The following is a 17,256-nucleotide window of genomic DNA, read 5'->3' on the forward strand; positions in this document are numbered from 1 at the left end:
CGACTGTCTGCTTTCATTAATAAAGGATATAATTCTAGACATCAAAAGTAAGATTTCAAAGCCAGAATGACGCAGCTGTTAGTTTTCTATCCACCTGATCAACATGAATTCATTCTCGCTGTTGTTCTTCTTTGTGCAGCTCATTACGGCCAAGCTGACCCAGGTGAGTGCCAACATGCCCTCGAGTCCAGACAGCTCATCGGACTCATCCACTGGCTCGCCTGGTAACCACGGCAACCACTACAGTGATGGACCCAACCCCGAGGTCGAGAGCTGTCTTCCTGGCGTGGTGAGTTTACTGCACAAACAGGACTATTTCCACATTACTTCTATATGCAATAGCCACGATAACGAGGGCTGAGTGATTTTCAATTGTGTTGTAAGACTGTTTATGAAACAGGGCAACCATGAATCTTGAGTAATCGCTTGACAGTAGTCTTTATGAACGAATATTTTAAGTAATAATGAGCAGTGATTTAATAAAATCTACTGAACCTTTTCATCAGATGGCTTGTTTATTATTTTTCTTTTATTCCCTATTTTACAGATCATGTCGCTGCATCTGCGCTACATCTCCTTCCTGTGGCAGGTGGCCGACCTGGGCTGCAACCTCAACATGCCTCTGCTCAGAGACGGTGCTCGAGTCCTCATGAAACTCATGCCCCCAGGTACACGTGCACCTGTGCTCACTATATGATCCAGTGGTGCGCCCACCTACACTGATGCACCCGCACAGTGTCACCTCAGTGGTCACGTTTCTGCTGTGTCTGTGTCTGCAGATAACACCACGGTGGAGAATCTGAGAGCTGTGTGTCTGGACCACGCCAAGCTCGGGGAGAACAGCCTGAGTCCTTCACTGGACTCGCGTTTCTTCGGCCCCTCACCCTCACAAGTGCTCTACCTCATCGAGGTGAGGCTCAGTAGGCTCCTGTGTCACATGTTGGGATACTTCGTGTGCCCTGTTAAGCACATTTTCTCTCATTTTCAGTACTAAGCTGTTGTGTATTGACTGGTGTGTAAACCAGAGTTATACTTATGCCGTAAATAAATATTTGGTCCCTCTCATGATGCAGGATTTCTGAGTTAGTCAGATACGTGGATTATCGCATTAATCTGCTGTGTGAGACGAGGAGATAGTTCCCGTCTGATGTCTGTTGATCTGGACGTTCCAGGTCGTGTATGCTTTGCTGATGCCAGCCAGTGCCACTCTGGGCGAGGACGCCAGCGACTTCCAGTACAACTTCTTGAAGAGCGGCGGCCTGCCCTTGGTGTTGAGTATGCTCACCAGGAACAACTTCCTGCCGTCGGCGGACATGGAGACACGGCGCGGGGCGTACCTCAACGCGCTGAAGATCGCCAAGCTCCTCCTGACTGCAGTAGGTTTTGGGCACGTGAAAGCTGTGGCCGAGGCCTGTCAGCCCAACGCTGAGGGAAACATCCCCGTCTCTCCGGTTAGGCCACACGCATACCTTCACACGGAGACAAACCTGTAGAACTGGTTTCTTTGTAGTTGTTGCCATATCCCTGACATGTCTGCCTCTCTCTCTCCACAACCCCCATCACCTGTTTACAGATAAATCAAGCCACTCATGACCAGGCTCTGGTCCTCCAGAGTGCCCTGCAAAATATCCCCAATCCTGCCTCAGAGTGCATGCTGCGAAATGTAGCCATTCGCCTGGCTCAGCAGATTTCGGACGAGGTAATAAAATATTGATTTATTTAGCAAGTGGAGTGCAGGATTAGAGGCAATTTTACGCAGTATGTGTTGAGTGGTAGTTTTAGGGTTAATGTCTGAATAGAGAATTTGATAATAAAGATTTAATGTCGTGATTGTTCGGTGAATGTTTTGCTGTCTGTAATAATAGATTTTATGGAACTGTTTTTCCTTTTTCTTCACCAGAATTTCTTCCAGGCATCGAAGTACATCCCTGACATTTGTGTGATCCGAGCAGTACAGAAGATAGTGTGGGCATCAGGCTGCGGCACAGTGCAGCTCGTCTTCAGTTCCAACGAGGAAATCAGCAAGATATACGAGAAGGTGAGAATACAGTTGTGTCTGAATGTTAATATTTGCGTCTTGTTTTGTGGCTTCTATTCCGGCAGCATGTTAAAATGACGGGCAGGCAGACTTTTTAAAACGTGTGCGGAAGGACAGCTAAAAGGAAAACTAAGAGACGGGAGAGATCCTGATCAGCCTCGCAGCCATGAAAGAGATCAGCAATGCATATTTTTGCATAATAGTGTTTCATTTGTCTCCCCGCAGACAAATGCAGCCAAGGAGCCAGATGGAGAAGATGAGCAGGTATGCTGCGAGGCCCTGGAAGTGATGACACTGTGTTTCGCCCTCATGCCCACCGCTCTCGACACACTCAGTAAGGAGAAGGCCTGGCAGACCTTCATCATCGACTTGCTGCTACACTGCCACAGCAAGTAAGTCTGACTACCAGCCCCTTGTCATCCTTTTATAGTTCGAAGAGAATATAACGGTGCTGATGGTAAATCTGTCCTTTAACAGATCCGTGCGTCAAATGGCCCAGGAGCAGTTCTTCCTGATGGCCACCAGGTGCTGTATGGGCCATCGACCACTCCTCTTCTTTATCACCCTCCTCTTCACTGTGCTGGGGGTGAGTATTTTGAAGGCCATCAGTTGTCCCTACTCATGTCACCACACTGTATAAAGCAATCACCACAGTCCACAGATACCTGCTCATAAAAATCCTAATTTCCTATTGTACATGTCCGTGTTCAGAGTACAGCCAAAGAGCGAGCCAAACACGCCGGGGACTACTTCACCTTGCTCAGACATTTGCTGAACTACGCCTACAACAGCAACATCAACCTGCCAAACGCCGAGGTGCTGCTCAACAATGAGATCGACTGGCTGAAACGGATACGGGTAAAAACAGCCTGTTCAAGATTTGTCTTAAAATTCCAAAGTATTTTAGCCAATAAGTTGTATTGTTGGTCAGTGTGAGGCAGAAGTCACGTTACACAATGTGTTTCCATTCGCTAGGATGAGGTTAAGAGGACGGGAGAGACTGGTGTGGAGGAGACGATCCTGGAGGGCCACCTCGGGGTCACCAAAGAGCTTCTCGCCTTCCAGACACCAGAGAAGAAGTATTACATCGGCTGTGAGAAGGGAGGAGCGAACCTCATTAAGGTACAACGAACAGAAACGGTTGATATAAAGAGAAGATTGGAGAACAATCTACGCACTTGTTTTGTCTCCTTTCTTTTAACGTGACTAAGAGATCATTTCACTGTTTTTTTCTCGTCTAGGAGCTGATCGATGACTTCATCTTCCCAGCGTCTAATGTTTACCTGCAGTACATGAAGAGTGGCGAGTTCCCCACAGAGCAGGCCATCCCAGTGTGCAGCACCCCTGCTTCCATCAACGCCGGCTTCGAGCTCCTGGTGGCTCTGGCTGTCGGCTGCGTCCGCAACCTCAAACAAATCGTCGACACTCTGACCGACATGTACTACCTGGGTAGGGAGACACCGCCGACGCATGAATCCCACTGATGACTTGTAGATGACGGTAAACATAAGGGTGATTTTGTTTTGTTTTGTTTTTACCTTCCAGGTTGTGAGACACTGACAGAGTGGGAGTACTTGCCTCCAGTCGGGCCGCGGCCCAACAAAGGCTTTGTAGGTCTGAAGAACGCCGGGGCCACATGCTATATGAACTCTGTCATTCAGCAGCTGTACATGATCCCTCCCATCCGCAATGGCATCCTGGCCATTGAGGGCACGGGCACCGACGTGGACGATGACATGTCAGGGGATGAGAAGCAGGAGAATGAGGTACTGTGAGAATTTGCCCGATGACGATTCTTTTTTTTTTTTCTTCCATCCTTTCTCAGCATCCGCAGACTGACAGAATGGCCACTTCCAAGCCTGTAGGCCAAGCTTGGAGCTGAGGGCATCATAACTACACCACAGTCCATACAAAACAAGTTACTCATGCGATTGTCATTTGGCCATTTCGTCCTGCTTGACACGGCACCAACTGGAAATAATGATCCGTGTTGGATTTAAAAAGACGTGTTGAGTTATGCGTCGCCTGTTTGTTGTCTCCACAGAGTAACGTAGATCCTCGTGATGAGGTGTTCAGCTACCATCACCAGTTTGACGATAAACCCTCCAGTAAGTCAGAGGACAGGAAAGAGTACAACATCGGGGTACTGCGCCACCTACAGGTCATCTTCGGCCACCTGGCTGCATCCAGACTGCAGTACTATGTCCCACGGGGTTTCTGGAAACAGTTCAGGTATTTGAAAGACTCGCAATCATTTATAATTGGATCTGGATTTTGCCAGTCTAGCAGTTGCCAGTGCCTTATTGTCTTCTGTCCATTTCATCTTTTTTTAATTTTTTTTTTTAAGGTTATGGGGTGAGCCAGTTAACTTGAGGGAACAGCACGACGCTCTGGAGTTCTTCAACTCTTTGGTGGACAGTTTGGATGAAGCTCTGAAAGCTCTGGGCCATCCTGCCATGCTCAGCAAGGTGCTGGGAGGGTCCTTCGCCGACCAGAAGATCTGTCAGGGATGCCCCCATCGGTGCGTGCAGTTATTTTCCTTAAGAAAAGGAAAACTTTAGACCACGTTGGGTTGTTTTGACCTCATAAAATTGTTTGTGTTGTCAGGTATGAGTGTGAAGAGTCGTTCACAACGCTCAATGTAGACATCAGAAACCACCAGAACCTGTTGGACTCCATGGAGCAATATGTTAAAGGAGATCTGTTGGAAGGAGCTAACGCCTACCACTGTGAAAAGTGTAATAAGAAGGTGAGAACACGGTGTCCTTCTGGTTGCCAGCCGGTGTAAGAATGTGATACTCGTATAATGCCGTTGAAACATATTGCCAACTTTACCATCATTTTAACTGTAAATAGTTGCATATGTCTCGCGTTAAACTTCAAACTATCTCCCTCTTTCCTTTTCTCTCGTTAAGGTCCGGGAGACTTATTTAAAGGACCTGTTGGTAATCTGTAAAGTTTTCTCTCCTTGTCAGGTGGACACCGTGAAGCGTCTGCTCATCAAGAAGCTGCCGCCCGTCCTGGCCATCCAGCTGAAGCGCTTCGACTATGACTGGGAGAGGGAGTGTGCCATCAAGTTCAACGACTACTTTGAGTTCCCCAGGGAGCTGGACATGGAGCCGTACACGGTAGCAGGCGTGGCCAAGCTGGAGGGCGACGACGTTAACCCGGAGAACCAGGTGATCCAGCAGAACGAGCCCTCGGAACCGACACCGCCGGGCAGCTCCAAGTATCGTCTGGTGGGAGTGCTGGTCCACTCGGGCCAGGCCAGCGGCGGACACTACTATTCCTACATCATCCAGAGGAACGGAGGCGACGGCGAGAAGAACCGCTGGTATAAGTTCGATGACGGCGATGTGACTGAGTGCAAGATGGACGACGAGGAGGAGATGAAGAACCAGTGCTTTGGAGGGGAGTACATGGGCGAGGTGTTCGATCATATGATGAAAAGGATGTCGTACCGGAGGCAGAAGCGGTGGTGGAACGCCTACATCCTGTTCTATGAGCGCATGGACTCGCTGGACAAGGACAGTGAGCTTGTCAAGTACATCACAGAGTTGACCATCTCCTCCACCAAGCCCAATCAGGTCAAGATGCCTGGTGTCATCGAATGCAGCGTCCGCAAGCAGAACGTCCAATTCATGCACAACCGAATGCAATACAGCCTGGAATATTTCCAGTTCATTAAGAAACTTCTGACCTGTAACAGTGTCTATTTAAACCCTCCTCCAGGTACGCAGCGCTTTTGTGTGTACAGTTATATGCAAAACTAATTCCGGAGAAAATCAAATTAGTCTAGGTAGACATTTAATCTCTGTTCAAACATCAAGTGGGATCTTTCTAGAGGGATTGTTCAACTGTTTGAAAACATAAACTGTATCAAAATGCATCCATAAGTTAAGACACAAGCTAATGTAACTGCTTTTCCTTATTTTATTTGTCAAAGTAAGTCGGATTGAAGTTAAAAACCTCTTATAGAGGGAATACCTGGCAATGGTGACAGCTTAATAGATAATGGATAAAAATGATACCAAGAAGGGTAAAATTACCTGAAACAGATGGTTGACCAGACAAGTAATCTAATAAGGATTGACAATACAAAGGTACAACTCGTGTTGAGTGAATGTTAGAAATGTTTTGGCATATGATTTGTTATAGAATCACGTCGCTCCGTCTTTGATCTTTTGAATATTGATTCATTTCTCATCGGATCTCTGCCGTGAATTTCAAAGCTTTTCTCTTAAAGATGGAGCAGCTGCCGTGATAACTGTAAAATGTAATTGTTTTAGACAAGAGATTAGTGATAAAGTGATGCTAATATACAATATCCCCACGGAGCAAAAATATAAATAAAATAGATGGTGCGCGTTAGCTTAGCATGGGCTGCTGAGAGCTGCACTATATTGGACATTTTAAAAAGCACCGATGCATTATTCATCGAGCGAGAGCCCAATAGTGTAGAACAGAAAAATACATGTCATCACCGCAGAAGCACTTCATCGGGACTGAATGACTTAAATCTTAAAGAATATATCGTGTCAGTCTGGTTCCTACTCTGTATTCAGCCGATACGTCACTGAACCTGCGGATCAGAGTTAGAAGTCACCCACCTTCTGACCTGACATGCAGTCTCTTGGTTTTAATGCATGATTTGATGAATTATTGATTGCAGCCGGCACATTGTTTCTCAGCCTTAATGCAGACGACTTCGTGTCTGCCGTTTCATCGTCCGCGTTTTGTGTTTCATCTCACTCAAGCTTTTAGATAAAATAGCTCAAGATTGAAGAAGAATGAGAATGCTGGGATACGTCTTTTAAATCTCACTATTTGCATACATAGAAATGCATTTACAGCCTGCAAATAGTAGCACGGATACACATTTTTCATCTTTTCAGACTCTGTACTCCAGCTACAGTGGATTTTAAGTTAAATAATGACTATAAGGTTAAAGTTCAGCTTCAGTTAGAGGATGTTTACATCCTTGTGGAAATGGTATGTTATTTATAGTCCTTAAATTAGGGAACAAAATGACATGAAACCTTATTTAAACGGGAATGAACACTCTTCAAATCAAAGTTGACTCCGTAACCTCAGCAGTTATTTCAAACCCGTGTGCTGGACTACAGAGCTACAACGAAGGAATGTGGGTCACCGTCCTGCTACTTACAGACTGCGATGTACGTTTATGTATGTGGTGTATAAATCTACATTAGAAGTATTCCGCTTTGCGTATGTGTTAGTCATCGCTATTGATGACAAACGATTGCTAATGAGGATACATGGCTGGTACAGTTTCATCCAACAGTTAGTTAAGCCTTTTACACTGTTCTTAGATTGCTGTTAGTTTATGTTATTGTAGGGAAACCTAGAATAACATATTACCGAGACAATTTCCATTGTGTTTTGGTAATTATTGGACTTCTTTTTTTTTTTTTTTATCAGGACAAGACCATCTTCTGCCAGAGGCAGAGGAGATTGCTATGATAAGTGCTCAGCTGGCTGCCAGGTTCCTCTTCAGCACAGGTTTTCACACCAAGAAAGTAGTACGGGGTCCTGCCAGTGACTGGTAAGCTCTTCCTGCCTGTGTTTATGGTTTTGTGCGCGCGCGTGTTTTGTCCTCGTCTACAAGTATTCTCATCTCTCCCTGTAGGTACGACGCCCTCTGCATCCTGCTGAGACACAGTAAGAATGTACGCTATTGGTTTGCACACAACGTTCTGTTTGCTTACCCCAACCGGTTCTCCGAGTACTTGCTCGAGTGCCCGAGCGCCGAGGTGCGCGGTGCGTTTGCCAAGCTCATCGTCTTCATCGCTCACTTCTCCCTGCAAGATGGCCCCTGCCCCTCTCCCACCGCCTCGCCCGGACCCTCGGCTCAGGTCGGTGCCACACGCGCAGCAAAAAAAAAAAAAAAATCAAACTTTCATGAGGACTTTTGCGGAAGATACTTTAGGCTGCTGGTATCTCGGGGTATAAGCTTTCTCTGTCTGTACTTCTGACTGATTTTTTTTCCCCCTTGCTGTTGTTCTCCATGTTTGTACATCAGGGCTGTGATAACCTCAGTCTAAGTGACCACCTGTTGAGAGCCGTACTCAACCTGCTCAGAAGAGAGGTTTCTGAACACGGCCGTCACCTGCAGCAGTACTTCAACCTCTTTGTCATGTACGCCAATCTGGGTAAGCAGCACGCAGACACCAGCCACCTGTCATGTGCATTTGCTTCTCGGTAAATTATATATTAAATCCGTTTTTTTTTTTTTTTTTGTCTCACTCCTCCGCCCGCTGCACACAGGCCTGGCAGAAAAGACCCAGCTGCTGAAGCTGAATGTTCCTGCCACTTTCATGTTGGTCGCCCTGGACGAGGGGCCCGGCCCTCCCATTAAGTACCAGTACGCCGAGCTGGGCAAACTCTACACTGTCGTCTCCCAGCTGGTCCGCTGCTGTGACGTCTCCTCACGCATGCAGTCCTCCATCAATGGTGAGTTCTTCTTTAAAGTCGCGCGAAGTCAGCTGTGAAACAAGTCTGTGGTGGAGCCCAATGAGGATTTTCATCCTTGCTCAGGATGTCGTGACTGACCAACCAGCCTCTCTGAGCCTCTGTGCTGTGTAGGCACAGCTCGGAGCTGAGGGCTCCCAGGAATGATGACAAAGTAGCGAGAAAGCCTTTTTGTATGTTTGACTTAGCCTTTTGTAGTAGTTGCTCTAAATCTCCTCTCTGCTCTCTCCACAGGTAACCCTCCCCTCCCGAACCCGTACGGGGACACCAACCTGACGGCTCCCGTGATGCCGGTGCAGCAGCTGGTGGCAGAGATCCTCTTCGTGAGGACCAGCTACGTGAAGAAGATCATCGAGGACTGCAGCAACTCGGAGGAGACCGTGAAGCTGCTTCGCTTCAGCTGCTGGGAGAACCCTCAGTTCTCCTCCACCGTGCTCAGTGAGCTGCTCTGGCAGGTAAACGTCTCGGTGCTTCAACGGGACACCCATAATTACGTGTGTCCACGGGAGCCGGTGTTCAGATCATACATGTGTCGTTTGTCTGCAGGTGGCGTACTCCTACACCTACGAGCTGAGGCCTTACCTGGACTTGCTGCTACAGATCCTGCTCATCGAGGACTCCTGGCAAACGCACAGGTCAGACTGGTGGCTTTTATACTGTCTGTAAACCGTGAGCGCGGCGTTGGTTTTTAAACGGGAGTTCAAATCGAGCCCATTCCCCTGTTTTTGTGCGTAGGATCCACAACGTGCTGAAGGGCATTCCCGATGACAGAGACGGGCTGTTCGACACCATCCAGCGCTCCAAGAACCACTACCAGAAACGGGCCTATCAGTGCATCAAGTGCATGGTGGCGCTCTTTAGCAACTGCTCTGTGGCTTACCAGATCCTACAGGTGCGCTTTCCTCACAGACCGAACAAAGCACGACTCGTATCGTACTGCGTGTTGTTCTAATGTCCCCAGCGTAGCACTAAAATGGTGAAATTCAATGGTAGGAAAAAGGAAAGTGCGATGTGTGCTGGTGAGCGTGCTCATGTCATTGCTCCGCGTGTGTTTTGTGTGCTCACAGAGTAATGGTGACCTGAAGAGAAAGTGGACGTGGGCGGTGGAGTGGTTAGGAGATGAGCTGGAGAGGAGGCCGTACACGGGAAACCCTCAGTACACCTACAACAACTGGTCGCCTCCGGTTCAAAGCAACGAGACGTCCAACGGATATTTCCTGGAGCGCTCGCACAGCGCACGTATGACACTCGCCAAGGCCTGTGAACTCTGTCCCGAGGAGGTAAAGGCTTTGACATCGTACCCTTGACACCCACAGTTTCACATGAACATAATCTTACTGTGTTAAGGAGTGTGCTCAGAGAGGTAACAGAAAAAACAAGAAAAAAACAACAACACAGAAATGCTGTGTGACTGAGCCTGATGTGTGTGTCACATCACTTCAACACAACTCTCTCAGGCCGGAGATTTACCTGCTTCTGAACCACGAGTTCACATCGACCACCGTCGTGAACGTTATCGCTCACGTACTCGGCTATGGACAAACACAGACAGTATAAAAGTGAAAGTAGCTTCCAGGTCTAAAAAAAAACCGAGGCCAGCGCGTTAACCTGCGACACCAACAAGGGCCACCAAGGGGTTGACTCCAAAAAAGGGTCCAGCCCCATAGACAGACTCCCATTCAACTTCTCTCATGAAATACAAAGTCGACACATTTCTTTTCCACCAGTCTTTTAACGGTGTCATTCGCCAAAGTCGCTTCTTATTAGTTTTCTGGCGGTCCATCTGAAAATAATCCCGTCAATATTTAGATATCAGGCCTCAAACAGCGGTATGTTTGGTGGTACTGTTTGATTGACAGGCCTGGGGTGCGGTCACCAGAGGTTGACAGGCTTAGCGTCCTCAAGAGATTTGAGTCAGATTCACAACTTGCTCGTCCAAATGCGGTCACTTCATACCAAACTCGAGGCTTCAGAACGTCGGTTCCCAAACTGATGGGTGACGTCACTGTTGGGGACTAAACGCGCCAACGGCGCCGTCCCCGCTCTTTTGTTTTTCCTGCGTTCTGCACCGTGCTCCGACGTATCCGTTTCCACTTAGTCACACCTCCGTAGCGCACGCCGCCGCCGGCGGTACCGTTCATCTGTATGTTACATCTCACAGATGCGTCGAGTTCATTTCTGAGGACGTGCACAAACGATACCCCAAACAGACTCGGGATACGCGAGTTTAAAGCAAGTACATCTCCGGCCTTAATTGCATGACCAACAGTTAACGGTGTGTTTTAATAGCGCTAAAGGGATTAATCCAGTAAATTTAATATCATGACAGTTCTAGTGGTTGATGTATCATTTTCTCTGTCTCATGTCATTATACATTCAATATGCTGTTTTTTTTTTGTTTTTTTTTTGTTTTAGCTGTAGCGTTTTTTTGTTTTGTTTTTTTTTACTCCTGATGGAAAAAAAGAAAAATAAATTTGATAGCCGAAAAACGTAAAACGTGTAAATCGGCCCGTTAATGAAGCTGCAGCTATGACATGTTTGCTATGCTGATTGTGTTTTTGTTTTCATGGCTGCAGTTCACAATACACACCGATATCATTTTCTTTTCTTTTGTTCTCACTTCAAATAAGTTACATGTGTTTTTTTTTTAATTTTTTTTAATTTTTTTTTATTTTTTAAATGATGAAAAAGTCCAGTCATGTGACACACTTCTCCTGTAATATTCCACACACAGCTCAAGTGTACTCAGGGAAGCCCAGGGAAGGTCAGTATTCCAGGCACCACGACATGAAGGAAGGAAATGAAAACAAAACCTACCGAAAGAAGCAGCACAGAAACATTGGAACAGCTGACAAATGTTTAGGCCTCCAGCACATTGAACACCTGTTTAGTTTGACCTGCACAGCTTTGAGCTTCTCGTAGCTTAGATAGTCAGAGGCTAGAAAAACACAGTCATGTTTAAGTCCTCATTATTCACAGCTCTTCACATGTATTTAGATGATCCAAACATGATAAAACGTAGCAGAGGACGCGAGACGTATGCAAACTGACTGGGTGCTTTTTAGTAGCTTAATTAGCACTTTTTCAGCAGTTTTAGTCCCATTTTATCCCACTTTGAAATGTTTATTGTTGTTTTTCTGTCCTGTATATGTCAGTATGTTAACTTCTAAGCTCATGCACACATTCACGCCGTCTCAGAAAGACGTAGAATGTTCCAAACACCGTCCACTTGTGTAAACACCAGGAAAGCTAGATGTGCGATGCTGCATAGTGTAACTGGCGTAAGAAAGTCATGTTGCGCAGCTGCACGCAGCGAACAGACCGTTGTTGTCCTGCTGCCCAGTCGCAGTGATTCACCAAAGCAAACAGCACTGACACAGCCAGTCTTCCATCTCAGCCGCTGCCAGTCTCTCCCCCCCCCCCCCCCCCCCCCCCCCCCCCCCCCCCGCCCCCCGACTCCCGAAGTATGCTTCGGCCAGCCACCTGCACCGCTCAGCCTCCGCTCGACTTCAGTATTCACGAGTAGTTACAGTATTTGTGCTTTTTTAAAAAAAAAATTATTAAGCTATACGCGTTTGTTATCACCATCGACGCCGCGAATACCGAGTATTTTGGGAGGCTTTTAGTCGGTTCAGACGTTGCACGCTGCGCTTCTTTCAAAAGAAGGGCACAGTTGCAACCGTAGTCATGAATCGTAATATTTAATCAGCAGCTTGAATAATGAACGCTAGCCAGATAAACCGATAAAACAACATAAGGACGGTCTGCGTGTCAGCATCCGTCATTACTTGAGCTTCACATACCTGACACTTTCTGTCCGTTACATCATGTTGTCATATGTTTGCATGTGTACTTGACCTCGTCGCAGACATTAATGACAAGCGGTAGTTAAATAATGAGGCTGGTGATATTCTAGATTTTTTTTTTTCCTACTCAAGAAATTACATTAATAAAGAAACAACCCAAAAGCGCAGTGAAGTTGCCTCGGCAGCAGAGGTCCACGCGCTCTCCCTGTTAGCTGCGTTTCCACGGCGTGCTGAGTGGATGCTCTCAGGTGTAGCCTCCACCCACACACACACACACACACACACACACACACACACACACACACACGCACGCACACATCACACATCACACACATCACCTAATCTCATTTAAACCTCATTTACTCGACAACACAGGAGGAAATTTAACTTCTCCCACACAGACCTACTTACTATTTCACACTGAAAGCTTAACATCACACTCAAGTGCTTTGTTCAATAAATAAGCAGCGCCAACTTTGTTTCGACTACCAGTCTGTGTGACTCGATGTTTCTCTCAGCGTTTTCTAGGAGCCGGATGAACAGGAAGCACCTGATGATCAGGACTCCTCCCCTCCCGAGGACACCTCACTGTACCCACATTCTCCTGGAACCACCCAGTTTCAGCAGGTAGTGTCTCGGGGGTCCAGTTCACGTCCCGTCCTCGCGTCGCTCGGGTCTTTTTTAAAGGACGTCCTTGGTTTCCTCTCGCTCTCTTGGGACTGTTGTGTGCTTTTAACATGGACGGTGATGTCGATCCCTGTAGCCCTGTAGACGTAAATAACGTCGGTAACCACGGCGATGGGTCATCCCCCTCCGCCCCCAGTGTTTTTCTTTCGTGCGAAGATGTGCGATTGTCTCATCTAACCTAGTTCAACCTCCATCCAATTAGAAACGATCTCCTCTATCTGAAGTTTATCAGAGAGGTGAAGGCGTTTTACATGCCAGGGTCCTTCAAATGTTACAAGTCACGTCGACAGACCAAGTCAACATACTGGCGGGGGGGCCGCGTGACCTTTCCGGTCGACGCGTGTTCACGTGTCATTTCTGCTGAGGCCAAACGTGTAGCGTGTTTTTATCGCTGTATTTTACTTCATTGTCAAACTATACGTACTCCGTTTACAGTCTGCGATCGATCTCGTCGGTAGTTATTTATTTCCCTCAATCGGACGTGTGTTTCGGGGGTAAAACGTCTGTTCAATTTGTCAAATTAAAACGACTGCATGAGGCCGCTGAAGACAAACATTTCTAATAATACATCATGTGTCGGTTTAGTTCACCTGGGCGCTCATTTCTGAGCCACGTTACTCAACCAAAGAGGAAGTGGTGAATTTAACGGAGACTACTTTTAGTGCAGCTGTGACTACAGAAGAAGCTGTGGGTTCGTTATGATGAAGGAGCATGTGACCCAGAACACGTTGGGGCTTACAGATGTGCTCTTACAGATGTGTTCTTACTGGTGTTTGAACAACAGGAGAAAAAGACGCAATCAGACTTTGGATACCTGCTCACAGGATCGCCATCAGTCGGTTGTTGAGAGATTTGTTGACAGTAAATATTTAGAATGATATCGGACTTGCTCCCACCCAGAACACGTCGCTGTGGGTTCTATTAAAGCAGTTAAATGTTTGTTGAAGATGTGCAGAACTTTCCTGAGCGTGTTCACCACATCCTGACCTCCTCCTCTGTCTCTCTCTCCCTGTCTCTCTCTGTCTCTCTCTCTCTCTGTCTCTCTCTTTTCTCCCGAACAGAACAACCACCCCCACGGGCAGCCGTACACCGGGCCTGCTGCCCAGCACATGAACAACCCCCCAGCGTCCTGGTCCTGCCTCTGCCCCCGACTCCGGGCCCGACCCAGACCCCGACCCCGACCCAGACCCCTGCCACTGCCCCTGCCCCTACCCCCGCCCCCACCACGGGGCCCGCCCCCCGCCCCTACCACGGGCCCCGCTCCCGCCCCCACCACGGGCCCCCGCTCCCGCCCCCATCACCGGCCCCGCCCCCCGCCCCCACCACGGGCCCGCCGCGAGCACAAGAGACCTGGGAGGGCACCGAGGAGGTGGCCCCCGCGCCCACCTCGACCCCAGCGCCCGCCCCGCCTAAGGAGTAACCCCCACCTCCCCCTCCTCTGCTGTGCCTCGAGCCTCCATCGTCCCGCTCTCCCTCCTCTCGTCCTTCGGTCAACAGAGCTCCTCGCCGGGGCCCCTCCTCTCCTCTCTCTGTCTGTCCCTCTCTCTGCGGTCCCAGGGCAGGCCAGAGCCGGGCCACCTCTCTCCTCCCCCCCCCTGTCAGCCCGCGGGAGGCGCTCTTCCCTGGCCTGGAGCTGCGTGACCTGTGTGACAGCGGGGCCCCCGCTGGCGGCTGCAGAGGCGAGGGAGCGGACCAGAGTTCGAATAACGAAAAAAAACAGATTCACCCAGAGCTGACGATGCTGATGCGCTTGTCTACACGACGAAAAGGTGTACATAGTATGTTAATGTTTTTGACTGTTCAGATCCCCCAGTAGCATAACTCCGTGTGGTTTGCTGTTGGGAGATGTTGCAGATATTATGAAAAACAAAAATGGATATTATAAATAAGAAAAAAAAATCCCCCCCCCCCAAAAAACTGTTAAGAAGACAACGACTCCTCTTTGTTTTATCACCCATGCTCAGCAGTAAAGTTTGTTCTGCCATCGGACGGTTACCGGTCATTCAACTGTAGAAGGACGCATTGTTATTATCATAATTATATTCTTATTCTTAAGCTCCTTGGCAACCTTATGACCCATGCCAAATCAACTCACGAGCTGTGGTTGGTTTTAGTGTGAGATATGGAATGGTTGGGTGGACTTTAACGGTGTTTGGTTGATGTGAAAAAGCAGTGATGCAACATTGTTCTGAAACTCATTGCCTTTCTCTCTCTTTCTCTCTCTCTTTCTCTCTCTCTCTCTCCTCTCTCTCTCCTCTCTTTATTTTTTTTTAATTTTGTTTTTTTGTTTGTTTGTTTGTTCTGGTAATTAATTCAATCCTTTTTGAAGCTCTAGTTAATATGCTGTAACATTTAGCATGGCTTCTCACCAGAATAGTGTAGCCCAAGGGAAGACTTGTGATCATAACAACCTAAAGCTGTTCTTAATCCACATCTCCAGAGGGGTGTTGTTACCCTTAGGGATTTTTTTTTTTTTTTTTTTTTTTTTTTTTTTTTTCTACTTCATCTTACCCGATCTACAATGAGGGCGATATTTTGAACCAATGTATGAAATAAGTGGCTTTTCAATTGCACATTTTAATCCTCCAACTCCACATTTGGCAGTCAGTTTCGGTGGGTTTAGACAGCTTAGCTTTCATCTATAGGAAATTCAGAAAAATGAACACATATGCAACAGAGTCGCTGCACTGGGCTGTCTGGTGTATAATAGACCGTGTGGTTTGCTTCTGTCTCTACAATAGAGCCTAGTTGTAGACAGACTCGTCGTCCAGCGGCTTCCTCTCTGCCGTGGAGCCGGTCAGGTTCGGCGTCTGGCTGCGGTCCAATCCGCAGCGAGACACCTGCCCCTCCCTCTTAACCCCCCCCCCTCCCCCCAACACACACACACAAACAAACAAACAAACAAACAAACACACACACACCCACCCACACACACAATCGCCCCCACGGAGAGAAGGTCCCACAGCAGGGTTTTACCGTCAGATTAGCGGCTGGTTAGTCATGTTGCAACTCGAGCTAACGTGTAATTCTGTAGGAGTAAAAGGTAAACTTCAGTAAATACTGTATTTAATTGGTAACTTGAATGCGTGTATTTTTTTTTTCTTTGTCTAAAACATACCAAATACTCCTGCAAATGAAAATATTCTGCCCACCGTATTATATTTAAATATTTTGCTCTTATTTTATAGAATTTATTTTGTTGTATTTCACTAAAAATAGAATTTGATTTAAGAGGAACATTTTTGTCCTTGTGTTATTTTTAAAGAAGATATTGACTGTACAGAGTTCTGCGCCCTGTTTTTTGCCGACTTTTGTTTTGGCCATGGTGTGACGTTGAATTCTGGAGCTACAGTCGCGATGTGGACTTTCACTTTGTGAGGTTTTTTGTGCACAGAAATATAACAAAAAAAAAAAAAAGCATTGCGCCCTTAGCAAATAAAGAACATGGAAACTTGCCTGTGTCTCATTTTTTTAACCACAATGGATTAATCTTTGTGACATCAGACAAGTCCAGTTTCACTAAAATCAAGTTGATCTGAAAAAAAAAACCCATTTAAGGTTGCAAAATGTATCTTCAAAAAAAATTGCAGAAACTTGTGTGAGAAGCCACAACTGTTTGTTTGTTTTTTGGGGTTTTATTTTATTTTATTTTTTTTGCATAAACCAGTTGAATAATGAGGTCACCGATAAATCATTTCAGCTCTGATCAACTTGTCCTGCTGTTTGATTGTTTTCACATTTTGACTCGTCACAGCATAAAGAGCACAGGTGAAACTAATTTCATTAACGTTGGTTCAGGTCCTGTGAACGCTGACTCAGCAGGCTGGGTACCAACACACGCTAAAATGGAACACACCTGTGGTTTTCCTGCTTTGACAGGCCGAAGTGTCTGCTGGGAAAACGGTTGTGAAGATGTGACTTGGGGGGGGGGGGTGTCAGTAATTGTGCACCGCGCATGCGCGATCAGACATGTGTTTTTGAGTTTCCAGCCAGCTCCCCTGTGACTCAGGCTCCCTCTAGTGGTCAGAAGGTTTTTTACTGCAGCACGGCCTGCTCAGAAACTTGATTGACAGGATTCATTTACTAACGTAGAAATGTTCTTTCTTTGCGCATCAAGTAAGTGCGCACGCAAAAAAAAACAAAAAAAAACAACAACAAAAAAATCCCCGTCTGACTCGTGACACGTGCGTACCGGCCAATTTTGTTTCCACCACATTGCGCATGTTCGTGAAT

At 47.0% G+C, this 17,256-nt stretch overlaps 1 protein-coding gene across 3 annotated transcripts in view; it reads left to right on the forward strand.

Moving 5' to 3' along the window:
* Positions 1-16,729, forward strand: part of usp9 (ubiquitin specific peptidase 9) — a 39,189-nt gene extending 22,460 nt beyond the window's left edge. For 2 of the 3 annotated variants that reach the window (XM_069154314.1, XM_069154315.1), the window contains 27 exons: positions 140-289; positions 548-668; positions 780-910; positions 1,173-1,451; positions 1,574-1,699; positions 1,901-2,038; positions 2,264-2,430; positions 2,516-2,624; positions 2,750-2,896; positions 3,014-3,160; positions 3,280-3,487; positions 3,584-3,804; positions 4,083-4,270; positions 4,386-4,559; positions 4,646-4,787; positions 5,014-5,770; positions 7,481-7,604; positions 7,689-7,914; positions 8,082-8,211; positions 8,327-8,512; positions 8,765-8,985; positions 9,077-9,165; positions 9,266-9,422; positions 9,598-9,810; positions 11,265-11,294; positions 12,865-12,963; positions 14,085-16,729. In XM_069154314.1, the coding sequence (XP_069010415.1) occupies positions 140-289; positions 548-668; positions 780-910; positions 1,173-1,451; positions 1,574-1,699; positions 1,901-2,038; positions 2,264-2,430; positions 2,516-2,624; positions 2,750-2,896; positions 3,014-3,160; positions 3,280-3,487; positions 3,584-3,804; positions 4,083-4,270; positions 4,386-4,559; positions 4,646-4,787; positions 5,014-5,770; positions 7,481-7,604; positions 7,689-7,914; positions 8,082-8,211; positions 8,327-8,512; positions 8,765-8,985; positions 9,077-9,165; positions 9,266-9,422; positions 9,598-9,810; positions 11,265-11,294; positions 12,865-12,963; positions 14,085-14,759 (5,355 nt within the window). In that variant the 3' untranslated portion in view covers positions 14,760-16,729. The remainder of the gene's footprint in view (positions 1-139; positions 290-547; positions 669-779; positions 911-1,172; positions 1,452-1,573; positions 1,700-1,900; positions 2,039-2,263; positions 2,431-2,515; positions 2,625-2,749; positions 2,897-3,013; positions 3,161-3,279; positions 3,488-3,583; positions 3,805-4,082; positions 4,271-4,385; positions 4,560-4,645; positions 4,788-5,013; positions 5,771-7,480; positions 7,605-7,688; positions 7,915-8,081; positions 8,212-8,326; positions 8,513-8,764; positions 8,986-9,076; positions 9,166-9,265; positions 9,423-9,597; positions 9,811-11,264; positions 11,295-12,864; positions 12,964-14,084) is intronic. The other variant, XM_069154316.1, reaches the window with a different exon arrangement.
* Positions 16,730-17,256: the final 527 nt, after the last annotated feature.

Source organism: Embiotoca jacksoni, unplaced genomic scaffold (assembly GCF_022577435.1).
Source record: "Embiotoca jacksoni isolate LCO1_2020_lvr unplaced genomic scaffold, fEmbJac1.0.p SCAF_2, whole genome shotgun sequence".
Classification (NCBI taxonomy): domain Eukaryota; kingdom Metazoa; phylum Chordata; class Actinopteri; family Embiotocidae; genus Embiotoca; species Embiotoca jacksoni.